The 19532-nt window shown below is 43.2% G+C and overlaps 2 protein-coding genes across 5 annotated transcripts; one reads left to right on the plus strand and one right to left on the minus strand.

Annotated features, from left to right (window-relative positions):
• Positions 1-689: 689 nt before the first annotated feature.
• nubpl (nucleotide binding protein-like) lies at positions 690-9735 on the minus strand. 3 transcript variants are annotated; one of them, XM_036954680.1, is made up of 10 exons: positions 9555-9735; positions 7211-7355; positions 6990-7024; positions 6747-6837; positions 6590-6629; positions 6350-6485; positions 5603-5782; positions 1278-1398; positions 1082-1164; positions 690-907 (listed from the first exon to the last, which is right to left on the minus strand). In XM_036954680.1, exons 1-10 carry the CDS (start codon positions 9693-9695, stop codon positions 845-847), a joined length of 1035 nt encoding a protein of 344 aa, XP_036810575.1. In that variant the 5' UTR covers positions 9696-9735; the 3' UTR covers positions 690-844. The 3 variants fall into 3 exon arrangements, with proteins under 3 accessions (XP_036810575.1, XP_021429647.1, XP_021429645.1); XM_021573970.2 differs by having other exon boundaries at positions 691-907; positions 6395-6485; XM_021573972.2 differs by lacking the exons at positions 6590-6629; positions 6747-6837; positions 6990-7024; positions 7211-7355; positions 9555-9735 and having other exon boundaries at positions 6345-6477.
• An 11-nt stretch (positions 9736-9746) lies between these two features.
• On the plus strand, positions 9747-10821 carry dtd2 (D-aminoacyl-tRNA deacylase 2). 2 transcript variants are annotated; one of them, XM_021573973.2, is made up of 3 exons: positions 9747-10029; positions 10157-10226; positions 10386-10821. In XM_021573973.2, the coding sequence occupies exons 1-3, from the start codon at positions 9919-9921 to the stop codon at positions 10709-10711; spliced, it is 507 nt and encodes a 168-aa protein (XP_021429648.2). In that variant the 5' UTR covers positions 9747-9918; the 3' UTR covers positions 10712-10821. The 2 variants fall into 2 exon arrangements, with proteins under 2 accessions (XP_021429648.2, XP_021429649.2); XM_021573974.2 differs by lacking the exon at positions 10157-10226 and having other exon boundaries at positions 9890-10029.
• The last annotated feature ends 8711 nt before the right edge of the window (positions 10822-19532 follow it).

The following is a 19532-nucleotide window of genomic DNA, read 5'->3' on the forward strand; positions in this document are numbered from 1 at the left end:
CGCACAGATCTGGGGAAGGGTACCAAAAAAATGTCTGCAGCATTGAAAGTCCCCAAGAACAGTGCCCTCCATCATTCTTAAATGGAAGAAGTTTGGAACCAACAAGATTCTTCCTAGAGCTGGCCACCCGGTCAAACTGAGCAATCGGGGAAGAAGGGCCTTGGGTCAGGGAAGTGACAGAGAACCTGATGGTCACTCTGACAGAGCTCGGGAGTTCCTCAGTGGAGATGGGAGAACCTTCCAGGACAACCATCTCTGCAGCACTCTACCAATCAGGCCTTTATGGTAGAATGGCCAGATGGAAGTCACTCCTTAGTAAAAGGCACATGAGAGCCCGCTTAGAGTTTGCCAAAAGGCACGTCAAGGACTCTCAGATCATGACAAGCAAGATTCTCTGATCTGATGAAACCAAGATTGAACTCTTTGGCCTGAATGCCAAGTGTCACGTCTGGAGGAAACCTGGCACCATCCCTACGATGAAGCATCATGCTGTGGGGGTATGTTTTTCAGCGGCAGGGTCTTAGAGACTACTCAGGATCGAGGGAAAGATGAACGAAGTACAGCGAGATCCTTGATGAAAACCTGCTCCAGAGCCCTCAGGACCTCAGACTGGGTCGAAGGTTCATCTTCCAACAGGACAACGACCCTAAGCGCACAGCCAATACAACACAGGAGTGGCTTCGGGACAAGTCTCGGGAAAAAAACTTCGGGAAAAAAACTATTTAATCCATTTTAGAATAACAAAATGTGGAAAAAGTCAAGGGGTCTGAATACTTTCCGAATGCACTGAATCTCCTGTAGATGACGAGTTGTCCAGTTGTCCTACACAGTAGAGGGCAATAACTCAACCAGAGAGTTCTTCTAGACGCTGGACCACGGCAGTCGCCACCTTTCTGTAGGCCTCAGCCTAAAACAATGGGCATAGGCAGACATATTAAACAAACCCAGGTAGAAAACTAACATGGCAAACTCTCAAAAGTGTAAAATGTATACAATGTTATGGTGAAGAATACACTGTTTGTTTTCCAACATAGTCAAGATAAACATTGGCAATCTATTGTCATCCAAGCAGCATACTAACCTCAGGGCTGTCAGGTGAGGACACCACTACAGGCTGGCCTCTGTCTGACATCTCTCTGATGCTCAGGTGTAGAGGAATGTCTCCTAGACAGAGGAGGGAGAGACATCAGTCTCTACACTATACTATCATTCTATTAGATCTGAGATTGAGAGAAATAATGAAATCTGTAATGATTTATGTTTGAAATGGATCTTACCCAATACTTGCACTCCCAGAGTATCAGCAAGGGCCCTTGCTCCATCTGCCCCAAAGATGTGGGTCTGGTGGTTACACTTGGGGCACTGAAACACGCTCATATTCTGGACTATGCCCAGGACCTATGAGATGTGACATATATAAATATACACTGAACAAAAATTGAAACGCAACATGTAGTGTTGGTCCTACGTTTCATGAGCTGAAACAAAAGATCCCAGACATTTTCCATATGCACAAAAAGTGTATTTCTCCCTGTTAGTGAGCATTTCTCCTTGGCCAGGATAATACGTCCACCTGACAAGAAGCAGGCGAAACAGCATGATCATTACACAGGTGCACCTTGTGCTGGGGACAATAAAAAGCCACTCTAAAATGTGCAGTTTTGTCACACAACGCCACATTCATTTCTCTACCATAAGCCATCTCCAACATCATTTTAGAGAATTTAGCAGTAGATCCAACCGGGCCTCAAAACTGCAGAACATGTGTAACCATGCCAGCCCAGGTACTCAACATCTGGCTTCTTCTCCTGTGGGATGATCTGAGACGAGCCACCCGGACAGCTGATGAAACTGTGGGTTTGCACAACTGAAGAATTTCTGCAAAACCTTCAGAAACCATCTGTCACGATCGTTATATAAATAAGTGGACCAAGGCACAGCGTGAGTAGAGTTCCACATATTTATTAAAGTGAAACTTCCAAAAAACAGCAAAGAAATAACAAACGTGCAAATACGTAGCGGACATAGGCACTATACAAAATCAATATCCCACAACGCAGGTGGGAAAAGGACACACTAAGTATGATCCCCAATTAGAGGCAACGATATATCAGCTGCCTCCAATTGGGAACCATACACACACACCCGCAAATATCCAGCCACTTCACACAGCCATTGAAGAGGAGTGGGACAACATTCCACAGTCCGATCAACTCTATGTGAAGCAGATGTGTCACGCTGCATGAGACAAATGGTGGTCACACCAGATACTGACTGGTTTTCTGATCCACGCCCCTACCTATTTTTTAAGTTATCTGTTACCAACAGATGCATTTTATTATTTTTTTACATTTAACCTTTATTTAACCAGGTAGGCTAGTTGAGAACAAGTTCTCATTTGCAACTGCGACCTGGCCAAGATAAAGCCTAGCAGTTTGACACATACAACAACACAGAGTTACACATGGAATAAACAAAACATAGTCAATAATACAGCGGAACAAAATAAAACAATATGTCTATGTACAGTGAGTGTAAACGAGGTAAGATAAGGGAGTTAAGGCAATAAATAGGCCGTGGTGGCGAAGTAATTACAATATAGCAATTGAAACACTGGAATGGTAGATGTGCAGAAGATGAATGTGCAAGTAGAGATACTTGGGTGCAAAGGAGCAAGATAAATAAATACACTATGGGGATGAGGTAGGTAGATAGATGGGCTGTTTACATATGGGCTACGTACAGGTGCAGTGATCTGTGAGCTGCTCTGACAGCTGGTGCTTAAAGCTAGTGAGGGAGATATGAGTCTCCAACTTCAGAGATTTTTGTAGTTTGTTCCAGTCATTGGCAGCAGAGAACTGGAGGAATTGGCTTTGGGGATGACCACTGAGATATTCCTGCTGGAGCGCCTGCTACGAGTGGGTGCTGCTATGGTGATCAGTGAGCTGAGATAAGGCGGGGCTTTACCTAGTAGAGACTTGTAGATAACCTGTAGCCAGTGGGTTTGGAGTATGAAGCGAGGGCCAACCAACGAGAGCGTACAGGTCGCAATGGTGGGTAGTGTATGGGGCTTTGGTGACAAAACGGATGGCACTGTGATAGACTGCATCCAGTTTGTTGAATAGAGTGTTGGAGGCTATTTTATAGATGACATCACCGAAGTCGAGGATCGGTAGGATGGTCAGTTTTACGAGGGTATGTTTGGCAGCATGAGTGAAGGATGCTTTGTTGCGATATAGGAAGCCAATTCTAGATTTAATTTTGGATTGGAGATGCTTAATGTGAGTCTGTAAGGAGAGTTTACAGTCTAACCAGACACCTAGGTATTTGTAGTTGTCCACGTATTCTAAGTCAGAGCCGTCCAGAGTAGTGATGCTGGACGGGCGAGCAGGAGATGGCAGGGATCGGTTGAATAGCATGCATTTAGTTTCCCCTGCGTTTAAGAGCAGTTGGAGGTCACGGAAGGAGAGTTGTATGGCATTGAAGCTCGTCTAGAGGTTAGTTAACACAGTGTCCAAAGAGGGGCCAGAAGTATACAGAATGTTGTCGTCTACGTAGAGGTGTACCAAAGAATCACCAGCAGCAAGAGCAACATCATTGTATACAGAGAAGAGAGTCGGCCCGAGGATTGAACCCTGTGGCACCCCCATAGAGACTGCCAGAGGTCCGGACAACAGGCCCTCCGATTTGACACACTGAACTCTATCAGAGAAGTAGTTGGTAAACCAGACGAGGCAATCATTTGAGAAACCAAGGCTGTCGAGTCTGCCAATAAGAATGTGGTGATTGACAGAGTTGAAAGCCTTCGCCAGGTCGATGAATACGGCTGCACAGTAATGTCTTTTATCGATGGCGGTTATGATGTCGTTTAGGACCTTGAGCGTGGCTGAAGTGCACCCATGACCAGCTCTGAAACCAGATTGCATAGTGGAGAAGGTATGGTGGGATTCGAAATGGTCGGTAATCTGTTTGTTAACTTGGCTTTCGAAGACCTTAGAAAGACAGGGTAGGATAGATATAGGTGTGTAGCAGTTTGGGTCTAGAGTGTCACCCCCTTTGAAGAGGGGGATGACCGCAGCAGCTTTCCAATCTTTGGGAATCTCAGACGATACGAAAGAGAGGTTGAACAGGCTAGTAATAGGGGTTGCAACAATTTCGGCAGATCATTTTAGAAAGAGAGGCTCCAGATTGTCTAGCCCGGCTGATTTGTAGGGGTCCAGATTTTGCAGGTCTTTCAGAACATCAGCTATCTGGAATTGGGTAAAGCAGAAATGGTGGGGGCTTTGGCAGGTTGCTGTGGAGGGTGCTGGGCAGTTGACCGGGGTAGGGGTAGCCAGGTGGAAAGCATGGCCAGCCGTAGAGAAATACTTATTGAAATTCTCAATTATAGTGGATTTATCGGTGGTGACAGTGTTTCCTAGCCTCAGAGCAGTGGGCAGCTGGGAGGAGGTGCTCTTATTCTCCATGGACTTTACAGTGTCCCATAACTTTTTTGAGTTAGTCCTACAGGATGCACATTTCTGTTTGAAAAAGCTAGCCTTAGCTTTCCTAACTGCCTGTGTATATTTGTTCCTAACTTCCCTGAAAAGTTGCATATCACGGGGGCTATTCGATACTAATGCAGAACGCCACAGGATGTTTTTGTGCTGGTCAAGGGCAGACAGGTCTGGAGTGAACCAAGGACTATATCTATTCCTAGTTCAATTTTTTTTGAATGGGGCATGCTTATTTAAGATGGTCAGGAAGGCACATTTAAAGAATAGCCAGGCATCATCTACTGACGGGATGAGGTCAATGTCATTCCAGGATACCCCGGCCAGGTCAATTAGAAAGGCCTGCTCGCATTTTTAGGGAGCGTTTGACAGTGATGAGTGGTGGTCGTTTGGTTGCAGACCCATTACGGATGCAGGCAATGAGGCAGTGATCGCTGAGATCTTGATTGAAAACAACAGAGGTGTATTTGGAGGGCGAGTTAGTTAGGATGACATCTATGAGGGTGCCCGTGTTTACGGATTTGGAGTTGTACCTGGTAGGTTCATAGATAATTTGTGTGAGATTGAGGGCATCAAGCTTGGATTATAGGATGGCCGGGGTGTTAAGCATGTCCCAGTTTAGGTCACCTAGTAGCACGAACTCAGAAGATAGATGGGGGGCAATAAATTCACATATGGTATCGAGGGCACAGCTGGGGGCAGAGGGAGGTCTATAGCAAGCGGCAACAGAGACTTGTTTCTGGAAAGGTGAATTTTTAGAAGTAGAAGCTCAAATTGTTTGGGTACAGACTTGGATAGTAATACAGAACTCTGCAGGCTATCTTTGCAGTAGATTGCAACACCGCCCCCTTTGGCAGTTCTATCTTGGTGGAAAATGTTATAGTTAGCAATGGAGATTTCAAGGTTGACAGAAATCTGTATTCCTAGGTCATGTGAAATCCATAGATTAGGGCCTAATGGATTTATTTCAATTGACTGATTTCCTTATATGAACTGTAACTCAGTGTGCATAGATAAACATCTCACAAATGTGTATTTTGTCCTTACCAAGGTCATTTGAAAAGAATTGAAGTAAGAATAAAGGGGCATTTAGCATCCAAAGCTCTTACCGGTACATTGACCTTTCTGAACATTTCTGCTCCTCTGCGTGCATCCAGCAAGGCAATATCCTGAGGAGTGGACACGATCACTGCCCCTGCTATTGGGACGTTCTGAGTGATTGATAACTGAACATCTCCAGTCCCAGGTGGCATGTCAATAACCAGGTAGTCCAGCAGTCCCCAATCTACCTGCATAGGTAACAAAAAAATGACATGGCAACCTAACATTTCTAGTAGCTGTTACTCTGATATCGCTAGTATAAAAACTAACACGGATTACTGTACTGCCCTACAAAAGCAAAGTGCATTAACAACAAAATGTTTACTGCAAAATCTCACTTCAACGTCTTTCTGTCTAAATTCTGGTACTTTATGATATATTCTGATCGACTGGCTTGTTCTTGTCTCAGAAAACAAAAAAACACGTTAATGAGATTATAAACTTGTGGATCGAGCCCTGAATGCTGATTGGCTGACAGACGCAGTATATCAGACCTTATACCACAGGCATGACAAAACATATATTTTAACTGCTCTAATTACGTTGGTAACCAGTTTATAATAGCAATAAGACACCTAGGGGGGTTGTGGTATATGGCCAATATATGGCCACTCTGCGTTGCACCGTGCTTAAGAACAGCCCTTAGCCGTGGAATATTGGACATATACCACACTCCCTCGGGCCTTGTTACTTATATATACACAAGGCCATTTCAACAGACCAAAGATTTTGGACCAAATTCGTAGTTACCGCACTTTGCCTTTGGAGGTCAGCGTACATGAACGATCAGTCTCTCCCACCTGTCTAAGTAGCTTCTCTATAGCTGACATCACCATCAGGCCCCTCCAGACAATGGGTGCAACATCCTCTACCAGAAACCCCATGGACATACTGAGGACAGAAGGATGAGAGAGGGACATGACAGTCAATGACTCAATGGTTTATTTGTTTGCTTACCTCCCCTGTCACTGGCAATTGGAGATACATTTACTCACCAAGGAATCCCAAAATTCATAAGTGGTCTCATTAGGTTGTCTGAAAACAAAGAAAACATAGGTTGTCTTTTCAGTTTGATCTCTGTAATGAATGGATACATCTAAAACATCCTTGTTATTCCTCAGGCTAGACTACATGCAGATTGATATCTCCTACTGTCAGTTAGTTCTGGGTTCCCCTTCAGGCTCATCAGCTTAGGAATTGAGGGACCGTAAACATCAGCGTCTAAGATGCCCACAGTTTTACTCTGTGTGCAGAAAAGAGACATGAAGAGACACTGAGTGGACAATGTAGTGAAAGAGAGAGAGATTGTAATGGTTCTGCATACCCATTTTGGGCAAAAATTGGCATGCAACAGTAATAATAAAATGTGCAAATTAATAATGGTGCTTTCCTTACTGGATCATTAGCTGTGAGTCCAAGGGCCAAATTCACTGTTGAGGGGAGGAAAAAGGTTGTAGGCTAGCAAATGACTACATACACTGTATAAAAATATATATTTCATAAAGATAAAAAGATCAGACCAAACCACTGTCTGTTGAAATGTATGCAAATGGTACACATTTGTGCAAATGTTTCATGAATGAGCAGCCCAGAGAGCCCAATAAGAACCTGCTTACCTGCAGTGGTTGATTTCCCAACACCCCCCTTCCCTGAGGCCACCACAATAACTTGTTTCACTCCAGCAATGGGCTTTTGTTTGGGCAAGCCACGAGCCATGTGCTGCTTCTGTCTCTCCTGCAACGATCTCTCAGGACCTGAGGTCTGGGGAGTACAGAGACATTTCATGGAATGAGCAAGTGAGTTTATCAACAACACATGATAAACTTGAATGTAACTTGTATATACAGTACCCGTCAAACATTTGGACACACCTACTCATTCAAGGGTTTTCTTTATTTTTACTATTTTCTACATTGTAGAATAATAGCGAAGACATCAAAACTATGAAATAACACATATGGAATCATGTAGTAACCAAAAAAGTGTTAAACAAGTACAAATATATTTTATATTTGAGATTCTTCAAATAGCCACCCTTTGCCTTGATGACAGCTTTGCACACTCTTGGCATTCTCTCAACCAGTTTCATGAGGTATTGGTATTTTATTAGGATCCTCATTAGCTGTTGCAAAAGCAGCAGCTACTGTTCCTGGGGTCCACACAAAACATGAAACATAATGATGTAATACAGAACATCATTAGACAAGAACAGCTCAAGGATAGAACTACATACATTTTTAAAAAGGCACACATAGCTTACATATCAGTACATACAAACTATCTAATAGGTCAAATAAGGGAGAGGCTGTGAGCTGTTGCTTTATCTGTTTTTTAAAACCAGGTTTGCTGTTTATTTGAGCAATATTAGATGGAACGGAGTTCCCTGCAATAATGGCTCTATATAATACTGTACGCTTTTCTTGAATTAGTTATGGATTTGGGGACTGGAATTGGTTCAGGATAAGTCACCTGGAATGCATTTCAATTAACAGGTGTGCTTTGTTAAAAGTACATTTCTTTCCTTCTTAATGCGTTTGAACCAATCAGTTGTGTTGTGACAAGGTAAGGGTGGTATACAGAAGATAGCCCTATTTGGTAAAAGACCAAGTCCATTTTATGGCAAGAACAGCTCAAATAAGCAAAGAGAAGTGAAGTGCAGTCACAAAAACCATCAAGCGCCATGATGTAACTGGCTCTCGTGAGGACCGCCACAGGAAGGGAAGACCCAGAGTTACCTCTGCTGCAAAGGATAAGTTCATTAGAGTTAACTGCACCTCAGATTGCAGCCCAAATAAATGCTTCACAGAGATCAAGTAACAGACACATCTCAACATCAACTGTTCAGAGGAGACTGCGTGAATCAGGCCTTCATGGTCAAATCGCTGCAAAGAAACCACTACTAAAGGACACCAATAATAAGAAGAGCCTTGCTTGGGCCAAGAAACACGAGCAATGGACATTAGACCGGTGGAAATCTGTCCTTTGGTCTGATGATCCAAATTTGAGATTTTTGGTTCCAACCACCGTGTCTTTGTGAAACGCAGAGTAGGTGAACGGATGATCTCGTCATGTGTGGTTCCCTCCGTGAACCATGGAGGAGGAGGTGTGATGGTGGTTTGCTGGTGACACTGCCAGTGATTTATTTTGAATTCAAGGCACACTTAACCAGCATGGCTACCACAGCATTCTGCAGCGACAAGCCATCCCGTCTAGTTTGCGCTTAGTGGGACTATCATTTGTTTTTCAACAGGACAATGATCCAAAACACACCTCCTGGCTGTGTAAGGGCTATCAGGTGACCTGGCCTCCACAATCACCCGACCTCAACCCAATTGAGTTGGTTTGGGATGAGTTGGACTGCAGAGTGAAGGAAAACCAGCCAACAAATGCTCAGCATATGTGTGAACTCCTTGAAGACTGTTGGAAAAGCATTCCTCATGTTGCTGGCTGAGAGAACGCCAAGCATGTGCAAAGCTGTTATCAAGGCAAAGGGTGGCTACTCTGAAGAATCTCAAATATAAAATATATTTGGATTTGTTTAACACATTTTTGGTTATTACATGATACGTGTTATTTCATAGTTTTGATGTCTTCATTATTATTCTACAATGTAGAAAATAGTAAAAGTAAAGAAAAACCCTTGAATGAGTAGGTGTTTCCAAACTTTTGACTGGTACTGTATATACATGATGTAAATCTTATAGTGTTGCTGTTAGTTATAATTAGTTATAGTTATACAGATACGTAGACAAACATGCTACATAATTGGCCTCAATGGCTTGCAATGATTAGCTAACTAGCTATGTAGGGTGAATCAGAGTGAACTTGATAGCATTTACTTAGCTAGCATGTAGCAAGCTACCTAGCTAGTTAGTTGTAGCGAACTAAACAACACTCCATGGAGTGGAGTTTAGTTCGCTAGTTAGTTGTAAACAATTTTAGCAAGAGTTAGAATATTACCTTATGAAAACGTATGAAATATTTGCAGCGTTGTGGAGCATATTGAATGTCTCTCCCTGTCCGTAACACTGTTGGTTTATTTAGGTTAGCGGTTGTTAATTTTAATAAATGTGAGAATTTACTGTAGCTACAGTGAGCCATCTTGTGTTATTGCCATAGAAAAACTAGGTTATTGGTCAAGTGCATGTCGATTTTCTATGACGTATATTTGCGTCAGGAGGAGCCTCACCCGGAAGCGAGTGTCAGAGACACGAAAGTTTTCGTTTCTCTTCTGTTATTTTCCTTCACTGTCCCTTTTAAAAGTGAGTTTTTTTACGAGTCCTCTTGTGCTTTATCATCTGAAACAGGCAGATATCATTTCAAAATGACTGAAAAGGCAGGTTCTCCACTAGCAAGAACTGTTCTTCAGCAGTGTCTCTATGCAAGGCTTCAAGTCAAACCTGCAGATGATCAGTCTGAGGCTGAATGGGTGCAGGTACTATTGAATTATCTTCTACTACTTTCTTAAATGCAAATATGGTCTGCCTGCTCAGAATAAGATTTGCACCTTGCCTAAAATAATATTTGGGGGATGGGCTGCTCATAAAATTGTATGTTTTCAGATTGACAGAGGGATGGTGGTCTACATCTGCTTTTTTAAAGGCGCTACAGAGGAAATTATTCAAAAAATCGGTATTTATTGTGCTTTTTCCAGTTTTTGGATAATACTGCAATAAAATCAACTACCTGGGCTTCACAAGACTGAACAGTAAATGTCACTGTTCTTCAAGGAATCGTAAAGCAATGTTGCTAGTACTGAATGGTTATTGATCCCTCTGCTCTACTCCACAGTGAACACTCTGCTCAACTTGAAGCTGTGTGAAGCTGACTCTGGGAAGTATGTGTCAGTGTTGGACCTGCCTGGGAACGTCCTCATTGTGCCTCAGGCTACACTGGGAGGCAAGGCCAAAGGGAAGGGCATGCAGTACCACCATAACATTGGGAAAGAAGAGGGCCTACAGCTCTATTCTAACTTTGTCTCCCTGTGTGAGAAGGAACTGGCTTTGTCCAGTAACAGTAGTGAGACTGGGATGATCGTCAAACATGGAACATATGGGAACAGACAAGTGCTGAAGCTAGATACTAACGGACCATACACACACCTGATGGAGTTTTGAACCTTCCAATACTAATGACATTTCACAGTAAATTACCAATTGCACTCTTGTCCCTGAAATGGTGGTACTGTAGATCTGATTATTAAAGCTGCCAACATTGTGTATTGTAATGCGTGTGTTTGTACCGTGTTGTTCTTTAGTGTTAAATCATACAATTATAGTGGGGCAAAAAAGTATTTAATCAGCCACCAATTGTGCAAGTTCTCCCACTTAAAAAGATGAGAGAGGCCTGTAATTTTCATCATAGGTACACTTCAACTATGACAGACAAAATGAGAGAAAAAAAATCCAGAAAATCACATTGTAGGATTTTTAATGAATTTATTTGCAAATTATGGTGGAAAATAAGTATTTGGTCACCCACAAACAAGCAAGATTTCTGGTACAAAAAAAATGAAATACTGTATATACATTAAAACAATGATGGGGAGTGGAAACAAATGCATGAGTACTTGTATCAGTTCCTCCCACTCTGGTGGTAATGTGCCTTGCATGTCAATTTCACATCGCTAAACCCATAGAAAAACATGAGTAAGTGTAAATTAGAGAACGCATCAAGTACGATTTGTGCCATAACTTTGTGTTTTAGTGAGAATGGGGTAGTTGCGTCCCAATATCGGAATATGGGCGAGTCGGTGTGTCAAAAGGAAAGTAGTGGGCGTGTCAAGCGCTCTGCTACAAGTAGTGATGGGCATTCTGGCTCTTTTCAGTGAGCCTGCTCGTTCGGCTCAACTTACCAAAAAGAGCCGGCTCTTTTGGCTCCCAAACGGCTCTTTAAAAAATATATGTTTTGTATTTTGTCAAGTCAAACAGTTTGCGATAGTTCGACTATGATTGGTGTTAAAACAATTCTAATTAAAATATTAAATGAAATCAAACTCTACCTTAACCACAATGTATTTAAAAATGCATTGGTTTGTTATGAAAAAGAATGCTATTTAACATTTGCATTTAAAGTATAACTTTTTAATGTATATAAACAAAGTGCATGTAAATCTAACCATTCAAAACTAATTGAATCTAAACAGCATAATATAATATTGCACCATATCAAAGAAAAAATAAATAACAGCGGAGGGGCTCCTCCAAATAGGATCGAACCTCCATTATGGCATCTGCTGAGGGATTCCTTCGTGCTGCATCACTCTCGTCAAACAACATCCAAACAGCAGACTTTTGTGGCACTACTGCTGGTGCTTCTGCTCCCTCTTCTTCCTGTTGCCCATATTGCCTGAGCCAGCTGACTGCTGTGGCTGTCCCTCCCTGCTGCTGAGGTTATTCTTTGAAGAGCCTCATCAATCGCTCTGGCATCACTGAAGGCTAACTTCTTAAACATGGGGTCAAGTGCAGCGGTTTCTGATAGCACGTGATTATATTCCATTCTGTGGAACTTTCTATCCATTGATTGATGAACATATGGTGTCCATCAACTCTGTCACGTGTCCTGTGGTTATGTTTGCTTCTCTCTGGTCGCTGGCTGTGATTTGCTGCAGACCCTGCAGACCCTTACACAGGAGTATAATTTTTGAGGCTGTCACATAGCTGAAAAGAGAGAACAGTAACTTATTAGTTAAGGTTCATGTTTTGTATACTGATACTACATTCTCAACTACTGCTCATTACATATATAATACTGGATTAAATAATGTAGTAATAACTGCTTACTGTACCTCTCTCACCTGATCTCCACAGTGACCTACTCAAAGGGTTCCAGGACTCTGCACACCTCCTCCACCACCTCCCATTCCTCTTGGGTCAGAGCATCAGCAGGTGCATTGACATTGAAAATGGCCAGGGTAGAGATGATGGCATCCTTTGACTCAAGAAACCACTTCAACATATTCCACCTTGTAGTGCAGTCTTGTTTAGGCCTCAGCTCAGGCATCCCCATCTGGCGTTGTGTAGACTTTAGTTTCTCAGCAGCCATTGTGCTCCTGTGGAATTATTCCACAGCTGCTTTTGCTCTTTGTCCACCGTGGGCTTCATCAACCTTCAGAGCATCTTGACTTGTCATTGACTTGTTTGTGTTATTGGCTTGTTTATTGTTAACTCCATGTGTAACTCTGTGTTGTTGTCTGTGTCACACTGCTTTGCTTAATCTTAGTCAGGTCGCAGTTGTACATGAGAACTTGTTCTCAACTAGCCTACCTGGTTAAATAAAGGTGAAATAAAAAAATCAAAAATAAAATACTACGATCAGGTTGATTGTGTGGGCAAGACATGGATGATGGGTCCATTTTAACATTTTTGGTTATGTTAGCATTGTCGCTAACATTACAGACCACTTTTCCATCTACTTGCCATTCTGGCCACTCAACAATTCCTCTGCCAAGTTCTCTGATCTGTGTCTGTCGCTGAACTCAAAGCAGTCCAGAAGACAGCTAGACATCGAAACATCTTCAATGAAGTGACATGTAACTGACATGTAAGAAGTGGTTACCCTTGATGTCCAGCAGTCAGTGGTAAGGCAAACTGCAGTAGCTTTTTGGACTCTTTCCCGCACTGAAGCCTGTGTGCTCTCATACGGTTGTGGAATAAGTGATTTTGAAAGGGTTTTCCTGCTTGGAATTGTGTACATTGGATTTAGACTATTGCTATAATTTCTCTGTCCTCCACGATCGAAAATGGCTGGAAATCGGTGGCAATCATTTCAGCCAATGCAATATCAATTTGGCCTTGTTTTGCTACAGACATAGACTTTGGCATAAACTGGTCCATAGAAGATTGCATTGCTATGGGTCGCGGAGTAGGCCTACTTGACTGAGTGGTGAGGTGCTGGCTCCACCACTATCACTAGCAGGCCCGCTAGTTTCTCGAAGCTCCGCTACAGCTAGCTTCACAGTTGGGTGTACAGTTCACATATGACGGTGTAGGTTGTATGTAGAACCGGCTTTATATGAGATTTTGTTTTGGCAAATTCTACACTGTTCTCTAATATTGTCTACATTATTAAAATGCATCGAAATAAAACATTTATTGATTTGAGTTTTTCCCTATCCACCGTGCTTCTACACCTGCATTGCTTGCTGTTTGGGGTTTTAGGCTGGGTTTCTGTACAGCACTTTGTGACATCAGCTGATGTAAGAAGGGCTTTATAAATAACTTTGATTGATGGAAATTTGATTGAAATGCTACTGTGCTTCCGATTCATTTTCAAACTGTTGTTTCCACAACTGTCCTTCCTCTCTCTCCTCGGCTGCTAAGTGTGTGACTGAGTGAGTTGGCTCGGCCCTCCCTCACGCATCTTTGGTTCATTGGTTGACACTGCGTGTCTGATTGACAGGAACAACAGGTGAGGCTGTTGGTCTGATCAGACAGTCAGAACGAATGTGTGTGCTTGAGCATTTAGGCCTATATTATTATTATTTGTTCGTTCTTTGAATTAGTTAATTCTATTCATTTAGATCTTTTGATTATTCATATCTTAATTTGTTTATATTTTTATAAATAGATTTGGCTCTTCTGATATACGAGCCGGTTCTCAACGTTCACCTACAAGAGCCGGCTCTTAGAGCTAACTCGTTTGCGAACTACCCATCACTAGTTAGAACGTTTTGATTTGGATTTATTTTTCTCCCTTTTTACCATGGAAGTACCATTCATTGAGCTACTGTACAGCGAGAATTTGGACTTGTGTTTTTAAGCCAGATGAGTCGGAGTCATATTTCACATAGTTTTATACAAATAATTGTACATTTTCAATTACAAAACTGACGATAGTTTATTTTTTATTACAAGTATTAGATGAGTGTATCGTTGCTTCATGCGTTGTATGCGTGTGCTTACTGGGACGGTCACCCTGATATTAGCTAGGTAGCTACTTCCCATGCTGTTGCACTTGCCGGACAGTAGTGCTTGTCAAGCGACAGCGAAGGGTATTGTGTCCCAAAGTGTTGTTACCGTCAATGTCTTCCCCATTGAGTAATTAGACTGTATGTATGCATTTAAAAAATATATTTTTTACTTAACCTTTCTAGGCAAGTCCGTTAATAAGAACAACTTCTTATTTACAATGTGTATCAACGTGACTTCTACATGGTTACAATTATTTATTGTATAGGCTGCTATCCCACTTGAAATAAAATAATGTTTGAGAAAATAATTGGCTGCGTAGCTACCGCCTGCGACACGACCATGATACCTAGTAGGACTTCAAATTGAAGGACTTCAAGTTGGCAGGCACAACACCAGAGCACTGGTGGCTTACTATCGACTCGTAGTGAAGCCCAATCAGCCACACAAAACCGTCTTGAGTGGCAACACATCTGCCCATTTAGCTGATTTGCTTTCCATACACCCACTCCTTTCGACTCACCCATTCTCCGGTCACTATATTGGGCTGCAGCTACCTATACCAAAGATGATGGATTATGACTCTGTGCTAACACTGGGAGTTGCTGTCTAGCTCCCGCCTATCCTTTCTTTGGATTGGTGGATATATCTCATTATTGTAATCCTTTTTTGAATATTCGATGAGGGTTGTTGACGTCAACTGCCTGTATTCAATTGAGAGAGATGGAGGAGGCGTTGGCAAAGTGTCAGTAGACATGATTAGCTAGTTTTGACAGCAGTGTACGACTGACCTTGCACTCTGCACTCCCACCGTTTGAATGAGATGGTGACGTTGACTTGTGAAAGTTGAAACAAGGAAGAAGGGTGTAGCTAGCCTGAGCGGTGAAGTAGGACGCTGAATGCTGGGTAAGCAATGATGGGAGAAGAGGAATATTGGGACAGGGATACAGAAAGGTGCATTTCTGAGAAGGTCTGGAGGGGATAAAGAGGAAGAAGAGGTTTTAAGAGAATGAGGAAAGAGGTTGGATTTGAATTTGAGGAAGATGGTGATAAAAATGAAGATGGGGTGTCGAAGAAGATTGGTGTCAAGTGCAAACAGAGTGAGCCATGCTCCAGTTCTGGAGGTGAAATGGAAGTGAAAGAGGGCGAGTTACGTGAGGTGGAAGATGTGGTGAAGAGCTCGGAGCCCAAGCCTGGCATCGATGGACATGATAAAGAAGAATCTGGTCCAATAGGAATGACATTTTTGAAGAAAGTGGATCCTTGCCTTTTGGTGGATCCATTTGTGGTTTCAGGGTGGGTTGGAAATGAGTTGGGTACAGTTGAATCAGTGAGGTAACATTTAGCGGACTTGTGATATTTGTGTGTGTTTTTTCGGACCAGAGGGAACAGGCACTCCATGTCACGCAACTTGGGTCAAAATCTGTTTCTTGCTTTGCGTTTAGGAATAGAGCACCATTGAAAGGAGTGATTTCTGGGGTAATGTTAAGTGTGCAGGTGGAGCAATTGAAGTTGAAGATTCCTGGTGTTTGTGAGTCCCGGTGGTGAGAGTGGTCAAACAGTGGAGTCACTGTCAGTCCTTTTGAATTTTGAGTCTGAGTTTTTACTTGACAAAGTCATGTTAGGATATATCAGTTATCCTGTTAGAGCTTTTGTGCCGAATCCACTGCGGTGTTTCAGGGGCAACGTTTATGGTCATGTCTAGCAGCTTGTAGGAGAGAGATTCCAAGATGTGGGAAGTGTGCTGGAGGGCATGGGATAGAGGATTGTGTATTTTAGGTGGATAAAGTTGTTTGTGTCAATTGTAGGGACGCCCATGTTGCTGGGTATCAGAGGTGTCCGGTGCGAGAGAGGCAGGTGGAGGTGGCCAGAGTCAGAGTATTGCAGAAGGTGTCGTATGCTAGGGCAGTGAATAAAGTAGAGGAACTGGTGAGGGATCCTGCAAGGATTGAGTATTGGATCTGTGCCAGCACAGAGTGATAGGCCAACAAGTGATATATGCTTCAGTAATGTTGGCTTCTTAGCGTGGAAATCTGACCTTTGGTCTGATGAGTAAGTCTAAATTTGCCATTTTTGTTTCCAACCGTTGTGTCTTTGTGAGACGCAGAGTAGGTGAACGAATTATCTCCGTATATGTGGTTCCCTCCGTGAAGCATGGAGGAGGAGGTGTGGGGGTGCTTAGCTGCTGACACTGTCAGGGATTTATTTAGAGGCACACTTAACCAACATGGCTACCACAGTATTCTGTAGCGATACGCCATCCCATTTGGTTTGCGCTTAGTGGGACTATCATTTGTTTTTCAACAGGACAATGACCCAAAACACACCCCCAGGCTGTGTAAGGGCTATTTGACCAAGAAGGAGAGAGATGGAATGCTGTATCAGATGACCTGGCCTCCACAAACACCCGACCTCAACCCAATTGAGATGGTTTGGGATGAGTTGGACCACAGAGTGAAGGAAAAGCAGCCAACAAGTGATCAGCATATGTGGGAACTCCTTGAAGACTGTTGGAAAAGCATTCCAGGTGACTACCTCACGAAGCTGGTTGAGAGAATACCAAGTGTGTGCAAAGCTGTCATCAAGGCAAAGGGTGGCTACTTTGAAGAATCAAAAATATTTGTTTACCACTTTTGGTTCCTACATGATTCCATATGTGTTATTTCATAGTTTTGAAGTCTTCACTATTATTCTACAATGTAAAAATAAAGAAAAACCCTTGAATGAGTAGGTGTGTCCAAACTTTCGCCCTGTACTGTATATACAGTAGGAGAGAAAGGGAGTAGGGGTTTGAAGGGGAGTGAGAGGTCTATGGAGGCGGAGCTGAAGAAGAAAAATAAGTTTGTGGAGAGTGTTACGTTCCCCAGTTTATGTGTTGTAGTTTGTGTATTTGCATGTGTTTATTTCAGGAAATGGCTTCCTGAAATCCCTCAAGCAGCTGATTGGTCGACTCCAGGGCTATTTGGAGAGCTGACCCCGCCCCCTCGTCAAGACACAGCTGTCTCCAATTACCCATTCCTTCAGAAGCTATATAAAAGCCAGTGTTCTGTTCAGGAGCCAGTGTTCTGTTCATTGCATAGGGATTTTTGCTAGAGGTTGATTTTGCTGGGAGTTCATTGCTGAGAGCTGGTATGTTCTGTGAGTTTGTTGCTCAGGTAGAGCTTATTTGATGTCCTTTGTTTCTTAGTTTGTTGGTGAAATTGTTTAATATTCTGTTTCATTTGTTCCCAGGGGGGAAGGGGAAGGCACCTAGGGAGTGCTTAGGCAAGGGGCCCGCGGGCATACATATTCCCGTAGTATATTCATTGTCTAGGCACTATAGGTAAGACCTGGACGGACCACCCCCTGTATTTTGGTTAGGGCACCAGGTGGTGCTAAATTAGGTAAGTAGTGGGTAGGCAGGTAAGATATAGGAGAGGGGGGGGGGCTTTGAGATTTACTTTCTTTGCTTTGGTTCCGTCCAGCCCCTTTTCCCCATATTACCGTGTAAAGGAATAAAGTCCTTGTAAACGGTACCACATTCTGCCTGTTGTCATCCTTACTCGCACCTACAGTCCATACCTTTTTCACTTCACGGAGAGTTTAGTTGTAGCAGGGTGTTGCGTTCCCTCTTCATAGAGGCGTGCGTAACAGAGAGCAACATAGTTTTCAACGCCAGAGGCAGTTCAGAGGAGGAAGGGCAAGCTAAGTCGCGAGGGAATCATGGAGGTGAGGAGGAGCATAATGTGATTCGGAAGTTTAGGGAGGAAGGGGGAGTTGGGGTGATGAGTCCGACAAGGTTGACTGCTGTGATAAAAGAGCTGATTGGATAAGTTGTCAATGCTAAATTGTTAAGAGATGGGATCTTGTTGGTGTTCTGTAAGGACATGGCGCAGAGGGAAAAAGCTCTGAGTGAAGCTAATAGGGAAGTGTAAGGTGGTGTGGAGCAGCTGGAATGATCAAGCAGGGAAGCAGTGGACTAAAGGGGTGATAACAGGAGTGCCGTTGAAGCACTGAAGAGTTAAGGTAAACTTGAGAGGAGGCGTTATTGTAAATGTTCAAAGACTGCAAGCAACAAGGGATGGAGTGAGGGTAGATAGTCCGTCTATTCTGTTACACTTCAAGGACAAGGTACAGCAAAATAAAGTAACCATAGTATATATGAGTTATTATGTGAGGGGTTATGTACCAAAGTCTTTAAGATGTTATAACTGCCAGATATTTGGGCATGTGGCAACAGCCTGTAAAGAGAAAAAGAGGTGTGCCAGGTGTGGAGGGGAGCAAGAGTACGGGAAGTGTGGGGATGGTGTACAACCAAAGTGCTGCAGCTGTGTGGGTGCTCATTGTGTGGCATATGGTGGGTGTGAGGCAATTAAAGAGGCAGTGGAGGTGCAACAAGTGAGAGTGGAGTAGGCAGGTGGGTGTTTGGAAAAGCAAAGTGGGACCAATTTCTGGAACCGAGAGAGCAAGTGGTGGCTCGGGTGGATATGACAGGGGATGTGGATAGTATGAATAACTTTGGTGAGAACAGCTTTTGTGGGGGCAGCTACTGAGGCTATACCCAGGAGTTCAGGGAAGAGGAGGAGGAAAGCAATGTGGGGCAGCGGTGAGGAGTAGGAACAGGGCATTTAGAGTACTGAAAAGGACAAATAACATCCAACATCTGAGTCTGTATAAGCAGGCCCAGGTGAGGAGAACTATCCGTCAGCCAAAGAGGTCATGTTGGCGTCGGTTCTGTGACACCATTGGAAGGACGACGCCTGTAGGAGGAGGATCGAGAGGAAGAGTGGGGTCAGAAGGGAGTGGGACTATCCAGTGTTGATGAGTGGGGAGGATATGGCAGTAACAGATGGGGAAAAAAGGCAGAGATGATGGCAAAGCGCTTGTTCAAGTGCATAGCTTGGCTAATCTGTCACAGGGACAGAGGGGGAGAGAGCGAACGAGAGAGGAGCACCCTGATGTATTGGATTGGATTACCATGGCAGAGATGAAGAGGGCAAATCAAATTTGATTTGTCACAAACGTGTTTAGCAGATGTTATTGCAGGTGT

Source organism: Oncorhynchus mykiss, chromosome 19 (genome assembly GCF_013265735.2).
Source record: "Oncorhynchus mykiss isolate Arlee chromosome 19, USDA_OmykA_1.1, whole genome shotgun sequence".
Classification (NCBI taxonomy): domain Eukaryota; kingdom Metazoa; phylum Chordata; class Actinopteri; order Salmoniformes; family Salmonidae; genus Oncorhynchus; species Oncorhynchus mykiss.

What these genes read in the sequence shown, in the direction of transcription:
- nubpl (XM_036954680.1), bottom strand. Translation starts at nt 9,695, where the DNA reads ATGGCTCACTGTAGCTACAGTAAATTCTCACATTTATTAAAATTAACA. An exon ending in TGGGAAATCAACCACTGCAG is followed by an intron (nt 7,025 to 7,210) that starts GTAAGCAGGTTC and finishes TCCCCTCAACAG; the next exon opens with TGAATTTGGCCCTTGGACTC. An exon ending in TCAGAAAGGTCAATGTACCG is followed by an intron (nt 1,399 to 5,602) that starts GTAAGAGCTTTG and finishes CACATCTCATAG; the next exon opens with GTCCTGGGCATAGTCCAGAA.
- dtd2 (XM_021573973.2), top strand. Translation starts at nt 9,919, where the DNA reads ATGACTGAAAAGGCAGGTTCTCCACTAGCAAGAACTGTTCTTCAGCAG. An exon ending in CTGAGGCTGAATGGGTGCAG is followed by an intron (nt 10,030 to 10,156) that starts GTACTATTGAAT and finishes GTATGTTTTCAG; the next exon opens with ATTGACAGAGGGATGGTGGT. An exon ending in GGAAATTATTCAAAAAATCG is followed by an intron (nt 10,227 to 10,385) that starts GTATTTATTGTG and finishes TCTACTCCACAG; the next exon opens with TGAACACTCTGCTCAACTTG.